The following is a 20,532-nucleotide window of genomic DNA, read 5'->3' on the forward strand; positions in this document are numbered from 1 at the left end:
GATCACTTTACAGATGAGAAACTGAGGCCAGATTTGAACTCATAAAAATGATTCTTTCTGAATTCAGGCCTAGCATGATAAGCACTGGTTGCCTTATTATTTTGACATTTGGAGGGAGGTGGGGAAGGACAATCTTATTCCTAGTCTACTTCACATTGCCAACTTTCCCTATCCAAAAGGGGAAAAAAATCAACAAACAAAATATTTTTGATGAAATCACATAGTGAAGGAAAACCAATTATCACTGTCCATTGCCCAGAATGTACTTTTTACTCTATAGCTTATATCCATCCCCCAATAAGGGGTCCAACATCTTGCCAAGTTGTTGGCTTTCACAATGGTGCTATTATCAATTGTTCCTTCTAATCTATATTGGTTTATACAAATCTTCTTGGATTTGACCAAAATTGCCTGTATTTTGTGATATTTCATTCTTCTAAAATATTCACATACCAGAATTTGTTCTACTATTGCCCTAGTATAGGACATGACATCTTACTTTCTAGTTCTTTAATATAAAAGAAGTTAGTGTCAATGTTTTTGTGCACTTGGGTTCTTTTTTCTACTGAAGTATCTCTATCGGTATTGCTGAATCAGAGTGTACCCACTTTCATGATTTGGGGAGAAATTCACAATATCAACAGTCAATTAATTTTTCCTCAGTCATTCCAACACTTTTTTGGGTCATGTTTGTCAATTGCATGGTGAATAGGTAGAGCCTGAGAGTTAATTTAATTTGCACTCATTTAATTATTGATTTGCAGCATTTTTCCTTAAAATTGCTTAAAATTACACTGATTTCTCACTGATTTGCTCTCTTCTAGGTAAAAAAGGAAAAAAACTCCTACATCTGTGCTTCTCATTTTTTTTTTTATCAATTTGAAAGTCTAATTATTAGTGATTTCAATTAATAATTACAGATGTAGTTTTTCCAAAGACTGGTTGATAATTTGCATTTCTTCCTTTCAAAATTCCCTATTCATAGCGTTTGATCATTTTTATATATCTTTGTATATACAGTTACTGCTTCTTTATATACCTTTGAGATAGGTGCTTCATGAAGGAAACTTGCTACAAATCTATTTCCCAATTAATTGCTACTTTTAATATTTTAGATGTACTGTTCTTTTTATATTATGAAAATTGCTGATTTTATTTTCTGAGTTCTCTGTCCATTGATTGGAGATGAATTCTTCAATTATCCATAAGTAAGTCTCCTTCCTGGTTTCTCTTCTTTTCTTTTTTTTTGACATGATTTTTTTTTATGTCTAAATCATATGTTCATTAAGAGATCATCTTAGTCAACAATGTGAGATGCTAGCCCATATGTGCTTTCTGCTAGACTAACTTCTGGTTATTTTATGCTGATTAATAAGTACGAGCCCCATAGTAGAGGTCTTTAATTGAACACAAGATTACTATACTCATTTTCTTTTATACATTACACCAATTTTTTTCAGTTTCTCAAGATCTTTATGTAAATAGGACAGAATCGTTTGGATGACTACCATTTTCTTGTATTAGTTCAGATCTGGTCTTCCTAGGGCTCTTTCCCTGTAATATTAGAAGAGGTGGTGGGAATGAAACAAACATTCTCATATGCTTGATGAGAATACATATTTAGAGTGAGAAAGAACCATCAAACCCACTCTCCTCATTTTGAGATAAATCAAGTAAGGCACAGAGAAGCTGTTCCTTGCCCAGACTCAGAGATCGAGGGGGAATCTGAGTCAGGATTTGAACACAAGTTTTCCCTGATTCTAAATCTATGCCCTTCCATTACAGTTAATGTCTTCCTCTACTCTGTTCTGAATATCAATCTGAATGAAAATAAAAGCAACTAAAACTCTCCCTATGTATCAACCTACCGATTTTACCATGAGACTAATGATCCAAAGAATAACAGTCACTGAAAAAGCTAGCATTTCCATAATCAAAATCTTGAAAAGCATTTTACAAATAAAGGCTCACTAATTGCTTACACCAACACTGGAAGTTGGATGCTCTTATTCTCGTTCTACATATGGGGAGACTCAGGCTGGAATAGGTTATGTGACTTACTCAGAGACACACAGTAAGTAGCAGAGATCAAACTGGAATTCAGGTCTTGTGGCTCTAAGCACATCACTTTATCCACTGCACCACTTAGCTGCTTAAAGAAAGCATTACAGTGATAAATGTTCAACAATCACCAAAACATTTATACAAGGATGTGCTAGCAAACAACAGGGAACAAAGTGAATACCAATTGGGCAATGGTTGAAGAAATGATAGTCTATAATGTTGAGAACAATTGATGAATGGTGACAATAAACATTAAGATTTCAAAGAAAAAATCATTACATATATAGGGTTTTATGGACAGTATGAAATTTGAGATGTTTAATGAAGTCTCTTCTATTGAGAGGTCCAATGTCATCTGTGCTTCAGCAAGAGGCCTTCCCTTGTTAATTAGATATGTAAGTTTTATCTCCAACATGATTCTCCAAGGGAATCAACAATGAGATTTAGGGAAAGTCCTTCCTATAACCAGTGATTTTGTATTCTTTCATATAAATATTGTTGTCTGCTGATCACTCTTCTCCAGAGAAAAGCACAATTCCATGAGCACATTTGTAAGGCTTCTCCAATGAATCTTCTGATAGAAATGATAGATGACCTCTGGTTGAAAGTCTTCCCACAATGAGTTAACACAAAGCCAGTCATCAAAATGAATTTTATAATACTGAACAAGTCCTGAACTCCCATTTAAATGCTTTTCTTCATTCATGATAGAGATGAGATTTCTATGTAAACATAAATTCTCAAATATAAAGTAAGAGATGATTGTTGCCTAAAGGCTTTACTATATTGATTATACTCCTAAAGTTTCACTGCAGTGTGAATTCTCTTCCCTTAAAATAACTTGAGTAGTAACTCAAAGTTAAGCCACATTCACGACACTCGTGGAGTTTTTTCCCACTGTGACTTCTCTGATGTGCAGTAAAACTGGAACACTTTGTGAAAGTCTGCATTATTTACATTCATACATTTTCTCAAAACAGTGTGGATTTTTTAAAACTTAGCAAAACTGGAGCTCTTTGAAAGCTTTTCCACACTGATTACATTCAAAAGATTTCTATCAGGTGTGGATTTTCTTATGTCTAGCAAGATTGCCCTTCACTGTGAAAGCTTTTCCACAGTGGTTACATTCATAAGGTTTTGCGCCATTGTGGATTTTCTCATGATCAGCAAGACTATAGCTCTTTATGAAAGCCTTTCCACACTGTTTACATTTAAAAGGTTTTTCCCCAGTATGGATTCTCTGATGTGCAGCAAGACTCGAACTCTGGGTAAAAGCCTTTCCACATTGTTTACATTCAAAAGGTTTCTCTCCAGTGTGGATTCTCTGATGTCTAGCAAGATTGCCCCTCACTGTGAAAGCCTTTCCACAGTAATTACATTTATAAGGTTTCTCTCCACTGTGTATTTTCTCATGATCAGCAAGACTACAGCTCTTTGTGAAAGCTCTTCCACACTGTTTACATTCAAAAGGTTTCTCTCCTGTGTGGATTCTCTGATGTGCAGCAAGACTGGAGCTCTGTGTGAAAGCCTTTCCGCATTGATTACATTCATAAAGTTTCTCCCCAGTGTGGATTCTCTGATGTGCAACAAGATTAGAGCTCTGTCGGAAAGCCTTTCCACATTGACTACATTCATGAGGCTTCTCTCCAGTGTGGATTTTCTCATGATCAGTAAGGCTGGAGCGGAATCGGAAAGCCTTCCCACACTGTTTACATATATAAGGTTTCTCTCCAGTGTGGATTCTCTGATGTTTAACAAGACTAGAGCCATATGTGAAAGTTTTTACACAAAGATTACATTCATAAGGCTTCTCTCCAGTGTGAATTCTCTGATGTACAGCAAGATGGGAGTTAAATTGGAAAGCCTTTCCACATTGATTACAGTGATAAGGTTTCTCTCTACCACAGATTCTCTGCTGTAAAGAAAGATGCAGCATCTGTCTAAAAACCTTTCCACATTGATTACAATCAAAAGGTTTCTCACCAGTGTGAATTCTCTGATGGCCAATAAGGAGTGATCTGTAGCAGAAACCCTTCCCACATTCATTACATTTATAAAATGTCACTCCAGTGTCAATCTTCTGATGTCTATTAAGATCTGAGTTGGAATCAAAGGTCTTCTCACACTGATTATATGCATATGGCTTCAGTACAGTATGAAATCTAGGATGATAAGGAAAAGATGAGTGATGGAATAAGGTTGGTTCATATTCATTATATTCATTAGGGTCCTTTCTAATGTGAATTTTTGGATGAGTAATGAGCTTAGAGTTCTGACTGAAGACCTTATTTTTATCATTAACAGAAAGCATTTCTCCAGTATTTTTTTGATGTCTAAGGAGGTCTGAACCCCAGTTGATGGCCATTTCCCATGGATTATCTTGATATATTTGCTTTTCAGGGGATTGAAAAAGGACTTTTTCTTGTTCAGGAAAACCTTTGCTATATTCATTATCTGAAAGTGCTCATTCCGTGAGGTCATTTTCTTACAGTGACTTAGGGCTGAAGACTGTCTGGATATATTCCCAGTTTTTTCAAATTCATGCCAATGCTTTGAATTTTTATCTCCTTTCATATTTGAGCCACCGATTTCCCTTAAATTGAAGGCAGAGGCATCATCATTTATGAATCTTTGCTGGTGAGATTCTCCCCCAAAAATAATCTGCTTTGTAGTCATTCCATTTACTTCAAACCTGGTCTCTAAAACTGAAGAAAACAAATGATTATATATTCACAGAGATGTACATATACACAAACATGTGTTCTTTCTTCTGATAGTGAAAAGTCAACTGATTTATGTTCTACTTCCCCAATTAAAAAGAGAACTTTTCAAACTTAAACAGGCAGAACCAGTCTTTGGATATGCTATTTGGTCACAAAAATGGTTTATGTTAGAAAGAGCTTCACAGAAACAGTAATACTGGCTCCTCACAACAAATACATGGGAAAGCCCAGTATTCTCATAATATTCACAACTCAGGACATGAGCTTCAGAGTAACTGAGCTGCAGCTGAGTCTGAAACCCTGTGACTTAGGGTACTCTGTCCCCAATATTAGATGGTTTTTCTTTATTACATTTTCTTTCTTCAAATGCCTCTTGTTGATTATACTTATACATTTTGGCAATTTACAAGTCATCTTTCTGCTATTCTGTACTGATCAGCTTGGATACACTATCACAGTCATTTTTAGTAAATTTCCTATGCTGAGCTGAGAAATCAAGATTTGCTTTCTGTCACTCTCATGTAATAAGATTCACTATAAATCCAACTTTTCTGATATTCTATTCAGATCCAAAGATATTGTGTCACTTACTGTACATCTACTAAATATTCATATTAGGGCATTATCTACTATAATCTTGAGTCCTTGCTACTTCTCTTAGGAAGTGAACAGCATGATTCACTACTACCCTGGCCCATTTAATAGTTCATCAAACCTTGGATATTCATGATGATGTTTTTGCTAAAAATTCTTTAATGGTACCTTATATGGTAAAGAATCACCCAGTTTTCTGATTGAGATATTTTTTCTATGGGCAATGAGCATGTGCATATTTGAGGGAAAAAATAGGTTTCTATAGTGATTCCAAACTGTTATGATGAGGTACAAAATGATTTTGGTGTTACATTAGTCACTGAGCAAATCTGAAGTGTAACATTGTTTTGATTTCTCAACCAATTCTCAAATTGTTTTCACACTACAATGAAAGTCTGACATACAAGCACAAATCATCTCCTGATGGATGACCACAAGTATACAGCGGAGGGCTACCTTGTCATTTTAATCAACATTTAATCATCACATCAAGAAGGTACATGTTTGTAGCCTTTTAGGGTAGATGGTAAGTTTTTTGAAAACATAATCACTAGACATTACAATCCATCTTGAACTCTTAGATTATCACACACATTCTACAGAAACAGACCTTACATTGCCTCTCATTAGAGTGTTAAGGCTACCTCCTTATTTGAACTTCTCTTCTGCTTATGTTGCTATTCTTTTATTTAGCAGATTTTCAAAGGAATTGGTTGGCAACCCAGTTCAGTCTATCCATAGAGTTTTTGTGAGAGAATAAACAGTGTTCCAGGAGTGGAAAAAAGAAAGTTACATCTGGAGTTCTTTCCTTACAAAGATCATTTTATATGTATTTTTTAAAAGCAATTATACAAATCAACTCCAAGCATATTTACCTTCATATACTACTTGTTATTATTCAAGAGAAATAAATATTTTCTATAGTAACAACTATTATTTGTTGAGTGATTTGGGGGCTAAAATTTTTTTTCATTTCTCAACAAGAGAGATTATCCCTTAGGAATTCAAGGGTGCCCATTGTTCATCTCCATAAAGGTAAAGAAATTAGATTATCTTGTGACAATCACAGGGGTGTCTTTCTCTTAGTCATTGATGACAATATTCTTGCCAGAGTCCTCCTCAGTAGGCTGATCCTTTACCTGGAAGATGGTCATCTACCTGAGAAGCAGTGTGACTTCAGGAAGGGCTGAAGAATGGCTGATATAGTGTTTGCTGCCCATGTATTGGGAAATGACTGAAGAAATCATGGTCTAAGAATATAATGAAAGATTATGGAGCCATAAGAAATGAGGAAAAGTGCAGTGTCAGAGAAGTGTGGGAAGAATTGTCTGAACTAATGTAGGGAGAAGTGAGCAAATCTCCAGGAGAAATGCCAGAAGCAGAACAGAGATCTACACAGAAGCAGAACATCTGTCAATCTGATCAAGTTTTTTGATGCTGTCAGCAGTGAGGGCTTAGGGAAAATTATGTCAAAATTTGGTTGCCCCGAAAATCAGTTTCGTGTGCCAATTTCACGGCGGCATGTTTGCTCTGGTTCTGAATAATGGACAAGGCTTTTATACTTTCCCAGTCACCAATAGAGTGAAACAAGGCTGTGTGCTTGCTCCCATGCTTTTTGGCATGATGTTTTCAGTCATGATGTCAGACGCTTTCAATGAGGAAGAACATAGCATCCAGGCCAGATCAGCAAGCAGATGGATGATAAATTATTTAATTTTTAAAGTTTACAGAGCAGGTCTAAAGTACAATATGATTTTTTTGGTGCACAGATGATTATACACTCCATGCAGCCTCTGAAGCTGAGATGCAATGGAGTATGGATCAATTCTCTGCTGCTTGTGCTAATTTTGACTTACAATTAACACCATATTGGGGGGGGGCATAACTTGAGTTACAATTAACACCAAGAAAAAAATGCTGCTGTCAGATGGACTAAGATGACAGGAAAAGATAATGATAAATGTTGAAGGCGATATGGGAAAACTGAGACACTAATGCATTATTGGTGGAGTTGTGAATTGATCCAAATTCTGGAGAACAATTTGGAACTATACCCAAAGGGCTACAGAATGGGAATTGAGTGGATGTCCATCAACTGGGAAATGCCTGGTTATATGCATGTTATGGTATGCATGTAATTGAATATTATTGTTTTATAAGAAATAATGAGCAGGCTGATTTCAGAAAGGCCTGGAAAGCCTTACATGAACTAAGTGAAGTGAGCAGAACCAGAACACTGCACACAGTAAGAGCAAGATTCTGTGATGATCAATTATGATAGATTTAGCTCTTTTTAGCATCCAGTGATCCAAGACAATTTTAATAGACTTGGGATATAAAATGTCATCTGCATCTAAAGAGAAAACTGAAGATTGAATGAGGATTATAGAATACTTATTTTCACCTTTTTTTTCTTTGCTTTTTCTTTCTCGTGGTTTTTCCCTTTTGTTCTAGCTTTTTTTCATAACATGAAAAGTATGGATATTAACTTCATATAATATGTTCTGTTCAACCTTTCCAAAGTTGTAATTTATTTGATTAAAGATACTATTCCTAAGGGCAGCTAGGTGGCGCAGTGGATAGAGGATCAGCCCTGAAGTCAGGATCTGAATCTGGTCTCAGACACTTAAAACTTTCCTAGCTGTGTGACCTTAGACAAGTCATTTAACCCCAATTGCCTCAGCAAAATAAAAAAAAATTTAAAAATACTATATCTATTCACCAAAATCTGTAAAAACAAATCTGAATTGAATTGTTGCAAGTAATAGTAAGCATGAAGCCTGAATGGATATTTTTAAAAAATTCTTATTAAAAGCCCTACAGTCAATTTTCAAAATTTGAAGTAGAATAAAAGTTTATATTTTATGATCACACAGAGAATGAAAGTATTCATTTGGATTTTTGTGGGATAAGTTATCCAGGTCATTATACTAAGCAGTTGATGTAAACATTTAAACTATTATGAGAAATAGAATAAATCACCAAGGGTAGGTAGGATTGTAAAACACATTTTCTTTTTGTTCTGGAAAAGAGTTATGAGAACAAAAGATTTGGGGAATCACCTTTCCAGAGTCATGATTATTCCTTGCATCAATAAATATTGCTACAGAATAAACCCATCTCCTGGTTCTGCTTGCTTCTCCCTACATCAGTTCAGACAATTCTTCTGATGCTGTGCTTTTCCTCATTTCTTATGGCTTCATAATCTGTCATTATATTCTTTTTTTTTTTTTTTTTGCTGAGGCAATCAGGGTTAAGCGATTTTCCCAGGATCGCACAGCCAGGAATTGTTAAGTGTCTGAGGTAAGACTTGAACTCAGGTCCTCCTGTCTTCAGGGCTGGTGCTCTATCCACTGTGTCACCTAGCTGCCCCTCTCATTATATTCTTAAATCAAGACTTCTTCAGTCATTTCCCAATACATGGGCATCATCTTTACAAGGAAAAACTCAGCAACTATCATTCTGTGTCGGGTATATGGGTCTTTTTTTCTCTTTCTGCAATTCCTTTAGTTATATATAACATGTTGTTACTCTCCTGTTTTTATGGATATATTCTTTTTTCTTTTTTTTTTAAATTTTATTTAATAATAACTTTATATTGACAGAATCCATGCCAGGGTAATTTTTTTACAACATTATCCCTTGCACTCGTTTCTGTTCCGATTTTTCCCCTCCCTCCCTCCATCCCCTCCCCTAGATGGCAAGCAGTCCTATATATGTTAGATATGTTGCAGTATATCCTAGATACAATATATGTTTGCAGAACCAAACAGTTCTCTTATTGCACAGGGAGAATTGGATTTAGAAGGTAAAAATAACCCAGGAAGAAAAACAAAAATGCAGATAGTTCACATTCGTTTCCCAGTGTTCTTTCTTTGGGTGTAGCTCCTTCTGTCCATCATTTATCAATTGAAACTGAGTTAGGTCTCTTTGTCAAAGAAATCCACTTCCATCAGAATACATCCTCATACAATATCATTGTCGAAGTGTGTAATGATCTCCTGGTTCTGCTCATTTCACTTAGCATCAGTTCATGTAAGTCTCTCCAAGCCTCTCTGTATTCATCCTGCTGCTCATTTCTTACAGAACAATAATATTCCATAACATTCATATACCACAATTTACCCAGCCATTCTCCAACTGATGGGCTTCCATTCAATTTCCAGTTTCTAGCCACTACAAACAGGGCTGCCACAAACATTTTGGCACATACAGGTCCCTTTCCCTTCTTTAGTATCTCTTTGGGGTATAAGCCCAGTAGTAGCACTGCTGGATCAAAGGGTATGCACAATTTGATAACTTTTTGGGCATAATTCTAGATTGATCTCCAGAATGGTTGGATTCGTTCACAGCTCCACCAACAATGCATCAGTGTCCCAGTTTTCCCACATCCCCTCCAACATTCATCATTATTTTTTCCTGTCATCTTAGCCAATCTGACAGGGTGTAGTGGTATCTCAGAGTTGTCTTAATTTGCATTTCTCTGATCAAGAGTGATTTGGAACACTCTTTCATATGAGTGGTAATAGTTTCAATTTCATCATCTGAAAATTGTCTGTTCATATCCTTTGACCATTTATCAATTGGAGAATGGCTTGATTTCTTATAAATTTGAGTCAGTTCTCTATATATTTTGGAAATGAGGCCTTTATCGGAACTTTTAACTGTGAAGATGTTTTCCCAGTTTGTTGCTTCCCTTCTAATCTTGTTTGCATTAGTTTTATTTGTACAAAGGCTTTTTAATTTGATATAATTGAAATTTTCTATTTTGTGATCAGTAATGGTCTCTAGTTCATCTTTGGTCACAAATTTCTTTCTCCTCCACAAGTCTGAGAGATAAACTATCCTATGTTCCTCTAATTTATTTATAATCTCGTTCTTTATGTCTAGATCATGGACCCATTTTGATCTTATCTTGGCATATGGTGTTAAGTGTGGGTCCATGCCTAATTTCTGCCATACTAATTTCCAGTTATCCCAGCAGTTTTTATCAAATAATGAATTCTTATCCCAAAAGTTAGGATCTTTGGGTTTGTCAAACACTAGATTGTTATAGTTGACTATTCTGTCTTGTGAAACTAACCTTTTCCACTGATCCACTAACCTATTTCTTAGCCAATACCAAATGGTTTTGGTGACTGCTGCTTTATAATATAATTTTAGATCAGGTACAGCTAGGCCACCTTCATTTGATTTTTTTTTCATTAATTCCCTTGAGATTCTCGACTTTTTATTGTTCCATATGAATTTTGTTGTTATTTTTTCTAGATCATTAAAATATTTTCTTGGAAGTCTGATTGGTAAGCACTAAATAAATAGATTAGTTTAGGGAGTATTGTCATCTTTATTATATTCGCTTGGCCTATCCAAGAGCACTTAATATTTTTCCAATTATTTAAGTCTGACTTTAATTGTGTGGAAACTTTTTTGTAATTTTGCTCATATAATTCCTGACTTTCCTTTGGTAGATAGATTCCCAAATATTTTATGCTATCAACAGTTATTTTGAATGGAATTTCTCTTTGTATATCTTGCTGTTGGATTTTGTTGGTGATGTATAAAAATGCTGAGGATTTATGGGGATTTATTTTGTATCCAGCTACTTTGCTAAAATTATGAATTATTTCTAATAGCTTTTTAGTAGAATCTCTGGGGTTCTCTAGGTATACCATCATATCATCTGCAAAGAGTGATAGTTTGGTTTCCTCCTTGCCTACTCTAATTCCTTTAATATCTTTCTCGACTCTTATTGCAGAGGCTAGTGTTTCTAATACGATATTGAATAATAATGGTGATAGTGGGCAACCTTGCTTCACTCCAGATCTTACTGGGAAAGGTTCCAGTTTTTCCCCATTGCATATGATGCTTACTGATGGTTTTAAATATATGCTCCTGACTATTTTAAGGAAAAGTCCATTTATTCCTATGCTCTCAAGTGTTTTAATTAAGAATGGATGTTGGATTTTATCAAATGCTTTTTCTGCATCTATTGAGATGATCATATGATTTTTGTTTGTTTGGTTATTGATATAGTCAATTATGCTAATAGTTTTCCTAATATTGAACCAGCCCTGCATTCCTGGTATAAATCCTACTTGGTCATAGTGTATTATCCTGGAGATGATTTTCTGTAATCTTTTTGCTAATATTTTATTTAAGATTTTAGCATCAATATTCATTAGGGAGATTGATCTATAATTTTCTTTCTCTGTTTTCAACCTACCTGGTTTAGGTATCAGTACCATGTCTGTGTCATAAAAGGAGTTTGGTAGGACTCCTTCAATCCCTATTTTTTCAAATAGTTTATTTAGCATTGGAGTTAATTGTTCTTTAAATGTTTGATAGAATTCACATGTAAATCCATCTGGTCCTGGGGATTTTTTCTTAGGGAGTTGATTGATAGTTTGTTCTATTTCTTTTTCTGAGATGGGACTGTTTAGGATATGGGTACATTCTTATCACATGGATTTTGTTATGACAATTAATTATAGCAGCATAATTTTATCATCAGAAAGGAACTGCAAGCCAACAGTTCTGCCACCTCCACCACATTCTAGGCCAGGAAGCTGGTGCTCAGAGGGTCAGTGACTGGCCCACGGGAACACTGCTGAGAAGTCCTGGTCTCAGGTAAGTGTCCTATACTCCAACACCCCCGAGGCCTCTCAGGCCCTGCTGCTGTCCACCTGATACAGAATACCACCTGCTGCCAGCTCACTCACCTGGACAAGAGCTCCTCCAGCCTCTCTGCTCTGGCAACCCCACTTCCCCATACTCAAGAGGGGAGATCAGATCTTCTCTAAGAATTGGAAGCCCTGGGAAAATGGAATAAGGGAGGGATGAGGATGGAAAGAGAGGTACGATTTGGGCCTCCATAGGGAAAAGCATGTGCAAGCAAACAGTGTCCACAGGGCGCCCCAAGGATGCCTTCCAGGGGACTCATTGTGGGGATCTGTGGAGGGGGCAAAGACCCTGCCGCCCCCTGAGAATCAGGAAATTCCTTTTTTGTTGACCTTTTTTCATAGAAGGAAGGGTTCATCTCAATGTTACTGTTATCTAGAAGTTAGAGGCAGTTAATTGTGCAGTAAGAGGCCAGAACCTGGAGTCAGAAAGACAATTCGAACCTCGGCCACATGGTAGCTTTGTATTCTTGGGCAAGTGATGTTTGCCTAAGCACCCTCAACTAGGAAAAGGAGACAATAGTAGGGTAATAGTAATAGTACAGGGCTATAGAATGTGAAGGTCAAATGATAATGATCATCAAGTACTTGGTTGTGTTTCACATTCAAAACAAGTATATATAAAAGCTAATTCTCTTCCCCTTCCTTTCTACCACCTGGCCTGGAATTTGAGGGAAGAATGAAAGAAGAATAAGGATAAATCTATTCTTTTTTTGACAAAATTAAGAGCAATGAGCTAGTCACTTAGAACCTCAGAGTTACCAGAGGAAATGGTCCTTACCAACAGAGAGCAGATTCTTGAAATTCTCCAGCATGACCTCCTTGTACAGCTCTTTCTGAGAAGGGCCCAAAAGGCCCCACTCCTCCTCGGTGAAGTCCACCACCACATCCTTGAAGGTCACTGACTCCTAAACCATCAAAAATCACAAGATTGAGTGCAGGGACAGCTAGGTGGCGCAGTGGATAGAGCAGTCCTGAACTCAGGAGGACCTGAGTTCAAATCCGACCTCAGACACTTCACATTTCCCAGCTGGGCAAGTCACTTAACCCCAATTGCCTCAACAACAAAAAAAGATCGAGTACAGAAAGAGATTTCAGAATTCCTCTAGTTCCATCAAATCTGAGGCAACTGAAACACTGGAAATTTGTCCAAAACTCATATAATCTTTGTGCATCTCAGAGCCCACACCTGAAACCATGTAACTAACAACCCAATGAAATGTGGGAAAACGCATTTTATATTTGAAGTGAGCATCAGTTGGAGAAACAGAAGTTGGAGAAATGTCTTATTATTAAATGCTTCTCCCTATGGAATCGGGGAGGTCTGTGTTCTATCAGTAGGATACGAGACTGCGGAGAAGAAAGAGAAAAGGTGATGGGAAATTCCTCCTTAGCAAAAATGTCCTAAGTGATACGTTAACAAAAAAACAAAACAACAACAACAAAAAAAAAAAAAAAACACAAAATGAATAGTGTGTGAGACGCTGGCAAGGGTTGTGTATTCTGAGGAAAGAACATTATCACTGATCCCTGAAGAGAGAATAAAGAAAAAGGAATTATGATTAATTTCTTTAAAAAGATGAGAAAAAATCTTATTTAGATTAAGGTAACGTAAGAAACAGTTCTTAAGAGACATTACTCACACTCTGGGCTAGTCTGTTTCTTGGTAATCAAGTGAAGGATTATCTATTGTAATATAGGAGGTTTAAGGTAACACTGAGTTCGATATGTCACAGCCAAAAAAACCTTATATTTTTACTTTATGATTGCTTTCCCTTGGTAATGGAATATATTCATTCATTTTAATATTTAGTTACATAGAACAAAGCTGCTTAAAGTGTGGGTTGGGGTCAGGCATGTAACTGAGAGGAGGGATCATGAAAAATTTGGCAATAGTAAATGGTTTCTGAATGCAATGACCAAAAATTAATAATGAATCAGAACTGTTCCTGGCAGCACTTGTTCATGCTGTATTTTGCAACTTTACTGAAGCCTTGGTTCTGAAAACACAACATGTGCACTTTACACTGTGCACATAGGATCACTGCCAGAAACACCTCGCTCAGATTCAAGACAGGATCATGTTCCTATTCCTTGGGCAAAAAGGGATCACCGGTGGAAAACTTTTAAGAAGATGTGAAACAGAATAAGAGTAATGATGCTAGGGAATAGGAGGAATCCTTTATTAAAAATGTAATATTTTATTAATTAGGGTTAACAATTGAGCTGATTCATAGGAAAGACACAGACAATTCATGAAAAATAAAATATGCAAATATCTCAATAATTGGGAGGGATCATTTATTTTTCCCACTTGCTCCACATAGACTCGTGTTTGACCAATGCTTTTAGTAGGTTTGATTTTTCCATTTAATTTTCTCCCATTTGTAGTAGAATCAATCATGTGATTCACTTTTTCAGATATCCTATTGTTTTAGAGCAATCCCCTTTCCTGTGCGTGATCTTTGTCATTATTCGTTAAAACATCTGCTTTATGTTCTATTTGTATAATTGAATCCCTAGCTTACTTCCAAAAGAAGCTCTCCCAAACCTCTTTCCTTTCCCATTCCTTCAAATGCTTTCTTTAGCATCATTGGGGGGGGCTCCCAATTAAGGGCAGGGTCAGTTCACAAATCCCCTCATTTTTCATCTGGTTGCAGGAATCTGGGACTTCAGTGTCTGGTCACTTCCTCCAGGTCTGCCATGATGGCCCAGCAACCACGTTACAGCCCAGAATGGAGCATATTCCCCAAGGCTCAGCTCTGGGCCCTCTGCTCTTCTCCACATTGGAAGGCTGGAATGATCATCATTGAAGGTTGTTACCAGATCTCCCCAACTAGCCTCAGCTCAGGGAAGCCCCCACGGGTTTCCATCACATCAGGTGAGCATCTGGACACATCTGGACTATGGCGATAGGAAATCAGGAGACCATGGAGCTTTTAATGCCCAGCCACCAAGCTTGGAGGACTTTCAGGTCTCAGTGCCTTTTTAAGGGAAAACAAACAAGTTCTAGTATCAGAAGTTAAGCTTGTGGCAGGGAGACAACTGAGCCAGGAACTCAAAGACCTGACTTCATCTCCGACCTCAGAGAAGCAAGACCTGTGAGACCCTGGGGAAGCCACTAAATCTGCTTGCCTCAGTTTCCTTAGCTGCAAAATGAGGCTAGTAAGAGTTCCTGCATCCCAGGGTTTTTCTAATCCAACAGCTCTTGTGCCTGGCACGGAATAACCATCTCCATCCTCTGTCTGCCCCGCTTGCCATGGCCTCCTCACCACTCTGGCCTACCGTCCACACTCCACTGGTCCTTTCCCATTTACCTCTGTGGCTCAGGCCCCATACAACCTGGTCCCCAGTTCTCTCAGCCCCATCAGACTCTGCTTCCCCTCCAGCCTTTCTTGCTCCATTGGCCCCATTGGCTGTCTCTGTGTGCCGATCCTTCTGCTTCCCTCCATCCTGGAATCCCTCTGTCCCTTTAAAGCACACCTCCAGCCCCATTTTCTGCTTGAACCTGGCCTTCAGGGCCCTGCTCCAGCCCTGTCCAGACAAGACCCATAAACAAAGGGTTTTCCTTGACCTTCAGTTGCTACAGGGGAAAACTTGGCCACAGGAAACAGAAAGGGGGGGATTCCCCTGTAATGGAAGGAGGGCTAGGTATGCAGAAAGGGAGGAAAGCCATGAAACCTATGGAGAGGGACCAATGAGGGACATGATTGCCCATATCAGTCACTTGTAATGAGGAAGAACCTAACAAACACATGAAGGGCAGCAACCAGGAGGGAGGGGAAGTTAGTGCTTGAGAGAAATAAGTGCTTCAGAACACAGAAGGAGAGCAAGGAAGTGGGGTTACAACCACATTTAATTTTATAGCAATATTTGTAAAAGAAATGATCCACAGCTAAGGCACAGACAGCCTCAAAGACCATCCTCTATGTCGGTGGAGATGGCCCCACTGGCAGATGCTGGTCAGACCCGGGGTTGGATGGCACTCACCTGGGCTGGGGGTCTCTGGGTCCCAAGGGCCATTCCTTCTGGCTCCAGGCTCCTTGCTTGGGCCAGGCCTTGGTCCTCTGAAGGCTGAGCTGAAGAGGGACAAGAATCACAGAGGAGGAGATGTCTTTCCTTTCTCCTTCTGGGCTGGTCTACATGTATCTCCAGGGCCTGAGGTCCCAGAGCAGTTATAAGGCCAGTGGTAACGCCCTTCAGGGATAAACCCCAACCAACAGGAGAGGGAGGCAGGGAAGGTCAGAGTAGGAAATGAAGGGCTCCTTCCCCCCTTCATTTTTTTCTTCTCTTCAGTCCCATCCTCTGAAAGCAACCCCCACAAGAAAGGCCTGGAGATCCCAGATGGGATGAGAACAGATATAGCTTCTTTACCCCTGATTAAGAATTCCCCTTCCAAAGGACTACTATGGCTGAGTTATGAAGGTAGAGCAAGTACGACCCAATGGTAAAGGTGTGGAAGCTGTCCTGGGACCTTTGGGAGGATATGGGGAGTCATTTTGCCCCATTACTTGGCCAAAAAATTAAATAAAAATATAAGCTGCCTAGATTAAACAGAAGAGGAAATAAAATATCCAAATAAACCTATTTTAGAAAAAAGAAATTAAATAGACCATAAATGAGCTCTTTAAGAAAAAATTATCACCAGATGGTTTTACAAGTGAATTCTACCAAATATTTAAAGATTAAATAATTCTAATACTAAGTAAATTATGTGAAATAATAAATAGGCAGAGAAGGAGTTCTACCAAACTTTTTATATGAAACAAATATGGTATTCATATCTAAATTAGGAAGCCTAAAAACAGAAAAAAAAGACTCTCCACTAATTTCATTAATGAATATGGATACAAAAATCCAAAATAAAATACTACAAGAAGCTAGGAGACTACAATAGTATATCACAATATATCACTGTTGATCAAGTGTGATTTATACCAGAAATGGTTTAACATAAGAAAAACTATTAATATAATGGGTTAAATCAATAACAAACATTTCCAAAAATCATATTAAATCAGAAAAAAGTTTTTTGATAAAATATAAAACTCATGAGGCAGCTATAGTTAATGCAATGGATAGAGCACTAGCCCTGAGATTCAAATTTGATCTCAAATATTTAACACTCCCTAATTATGTGACCCTGGGCAAAAAACAAACAAATAAATAATGCTCATTCTTATTAAAAACACTTGAAAATATTGGTATAAATGAAAAAGAAATATTTACCTAAAATCATCAGCAAACATAAAGTAATAATGGGGATAAGTTAGAAGTCTTCCCAACAAGATCAGGAGTAATACAAGAGTGTCCATTATCATTAATATTCAATATTGTATTAGAAATGCTAGCAATAGTGATAAGAAAAAAAAAGGAAACGGAAGGAATCAGAATGAACAATGAGATCATAAACTGTCTCTTTTTGCAAATGATAAAAAGATATTACTAAGAAAATCCTGGAGATTTAATTAAAAAGTTAGTTTAAACAATAAATAATTTTAGCAAAGTAGTAAGATATAAAATAAACCCACATAAAAATCCTCAGCATTTCTATATATCAACAACAAAGAAGAGAGAATAAGTAATAACATACTTAAAATAACTGTAAACAGTATAAAATAGCAGAGAGTATAACTGCCAAGACAAACACAGGGACTATATGAATTTGATCATAAAACACTTTTTATACAAATAAAGTCAAATTTAAATAATTGCAGAAATATCGATTGTTTGTGGGTGGATTGAGCCAATATAATACAAACAACAATTTTACCTACACTTATCTGATACTTATTTAATGCCATCCTAATTAAATTGCTAAAAAATTATTTTATTGAGCTAGAAAAAAATAATAAAAATTCATTTGGAAAAAAACCAGAAGGTCCTGAATATAAAAGGAATTAATGGAAAAAATATAAAGGAGATTTAGCAATACCAGACCTTAAATTATATCATGTGGCAGTAACTATCAAAACTATCTGGTACTACCTAAGAAACAGAAAGGTGGATCAGTAGAAAAGAGAAATACAAAACACAGTAATCTTGTGTCTGAGAAATACAACGATTTAAGCTTTGGAGAAAAGAATAACAAGTAAATATTGTTGGGAAAGCTAGAATGCAGTCGGATAGAAACTGGGTGTAGACTAATCATTTACTAAGATAAGGTAGAACTGGATGCATGATTTAGATGTATAAATGAATGAAAACCCAAAACATAATATTGATCAGACTTATGGATAAAATTCATGAATAAAAAAGAGAAAGCATTATGAGGTATTAAAATGGGTAATTTTGAGTACATTAAATTTAAAAGGTTTTGTACAAAGAAAATGAATGAAGTCAAGATTATGAGAAAAGCAGAAAATTGGCCAAAAAAAACCCAACAAAGTTTCTTAGATATACATGTCATATTTTAAATGTATGAAGCTGTCAAAAATTTTAAGAATATGAGTCATTGCTTAATAGATTAATGGCAAAAAGATATGAACAGGTAGTTTTTCATGAAAAAAAAAGTTCTAAATCACTAATGATTACAGAAACAACTTTGAGGTATCTCACACCTCCCACATTGGCAAAGGTAGACAGTAAAGTTCAATGATAAAGATTGGAGGGCATTTGGAAAAATTGAGGTGTTAATTTACTACTGGAGGAACTGTGAACTGAACCAACCATTCTGGAGAGCAACTATGGCCCCAAAGTTCTAAAATTGCCCTTACCCTTTGACCCAACAATAATCATACAAGGTCTCCTCCCAAGGCTATCAGGGGAAAAGAAAAAGAAACTAATAAAAAGTTCTAAAAGAAAAGTTTGTCTAAAAATATTGACAGCAGCTCTCTTAGTGGTGGCAAAGAACTGGGTTCGGGTCATGACAGAACAAGTTGTTTTATATAATGGCGATGGAAGACTACTGTACTGTAAGGAAGAGTGAGCTGTCTTAGTTTAGAAAAACCTGGAAAGACTTGCAGGAAATAAGGAACAGTGAAGAGAGCAGAACCCAGAGAACATTGTATACAAAGAGCAGCTGTAAACAACCAAGTGACTCCGCATCAAATACACCCAAATCAACTACAAAGAATCCTTGAAGGAAGATGCTTTCCATTTCCAGAGATTCGATAAACAGAATTATGTATTGTACGGTTTTACAGATGCTTATAGATCTTGCCAAATGTTGACCTCCCCTAAGTCAGGGGAGGGAGTGGAAGGGAGGAAGGGGGAAATTCAAACTTAAAATTAAATGAAATGAATGCAACAGCTTTTTCTTAATCATCTTCCTTTCTGAACTCTTTACAGGCACTGATGCTCCATCATGCTCTTCTCCTAGACGGGTCCCCTCCCTAGCTTTTCTGAGACACCCCCTCTTCAATTTGTTTCTACTATGTCTGAAGGACACTTCTTGTTTCTCTTGCCAGATCTTCATCCAGGTCAATTCCAGTAGGTATTATGCAACTTGGACTTAGGGCCTCTGCTAAGAGCCTCAGGGAAGCCAGGGTTGCTGGAGCGATGGATAAATGATTACTAAATACCCAATTATTGGGGAGATTTTTCCTTCCCTGTTTCCCCCTTTGAATCCCAGTCTCTCAAGTGCATTGTGGATAGATGAGGTTGCCGGGGGTAAGGGTGTTCTGGATAGCAGAGTCTCCTCAATGTGGGACCACATCCAACTGAGAAATCTTACTTCCAATTTAAAAATAATCACATCTCGGTGACTTGGGGTCCATTGTGGACCACTCCCAGGCTGGGAGTGGAGGTGAACTCCCACTCTCCCGGAGCAGAGAAGTCTCGGGATCCAAGAGTGATGAGCCATCTCCAGCCCTTCCTTAGAATAAACGCATAATAATAGTCCTTCTCTCATTACTAGTTAACCAATCAGAATTCACTTGTGCCTGTGGGGACTGCCCACACTCCAAGGGTATTTAGAGTCTTCTCTGCTTTGCCATTTTATTAAGTATCGCGCAGCCATCGCTATTGAGATCGCCAGTTACCGAGAAACCCCGTCTCTTGAACTTTTTTGTTTGTCCCACCGCCATGAAGATCCAGCCAAGAAGACCGATGGGGGTCCAGAAAGGAGGGCCCCCTAATACTGAGGGAAGAGGCTGTGAAGGAGGGGAGCGCCCAACAGCCCGAGGAACATCAGACCACTGCCGTGGGCTGAAGGAGGAGAACTCGGGAGAGAGTGGGAGGGCAGGAGGCACACCCTGCCCAGGGCCCTAGCCAGGTCACACACAGAGGAGTGGACAGGGCAGGGGAACCTTGCTAGGCAGGGTGCTCCGCCGCGGAGAGCATGGTACAAAGAACTGAGTTCAAATCCTGCCTCAGACACTGGCTATGGGAGCCTGGCCACACCACTGCAGCCAGCAAGTCTGTTCCTTCCTCTACCAAGTGAACTGGAGAAGGAAATGACAGGCTCCTGCATGTGCCCAGAAACCCCCAGATGAGGTCACAGAGTCAGCCACAACTACAACTCGCCCCCTCCC

General features: G+C 37.8%; 2 protein-coding genes across 5 annotated transcripts in view; one reads left to right on the forward strand and one right to left on the reverse strand.

The window, feature by feature from the left end:
• LOC127556748 (zinc finger protein ZFP2-like) overlaps positions 1–19,897 on the forward strand; it is a 605,234-nt gene extending 585,337 nt beyond the window's left edge. Inside the window, exons 3-4 of one of the 4 annotated variants that reach the window (XM_051990151.1) lie at positions 14,719–14,939; positions 19,349–19,897. In XM_051990151.1, the coding sequence (XP_051846111.1) occupies positions 14,719–14,765 (47 nt within the window). In that variant the 3' untranslated portion in view covers positions 14,766–14,939; positions 19,349–19,897. Of the gene's footprint in view, positions 1–6,074; positions 9,815–14,718; positions 14,940–19,348 lie in introns of those variants that run through there. The other 3 variants (XM_051990152.1, XM_051990148.1, XM_051990150.1) reach the window with 3 other exon arrangements.
• Positions 128–4,955, reverse strand: LOC127556778 (zinc finger protein OZF-like). The gene has a single exon (XM_051990207.1). It carries the CDS (start codon positions 4,427–4,429, stop codon positions 3,122–3,124), a length of 1,308 nt encoding a protein of 435 aa, XP_051846167.1. The 5' UTR covers positions 4,430–4,955; the 3' UTR covers positions 128–3,121.
• Positions 19,898–20,532: the final 635 nt, after the last annotated feature.

The sequence above is a fragment of the Antechinus flavipes genome, chromosome 3, assembly GCF_016432865.1.
Source record: "Antechinus flavipes isolate AdamAnt ecotype Samford, QLD, Australia chromosome 3, AdamAnt_v2, whole genome shotgun sequence".
NCBI classification, from domain to species: Eukaryota; Metazoa; Chordata; class Mammalia; order Dasyuromorphia; family Dasyuridae; genus Antechinus; species Antechinus flavipes.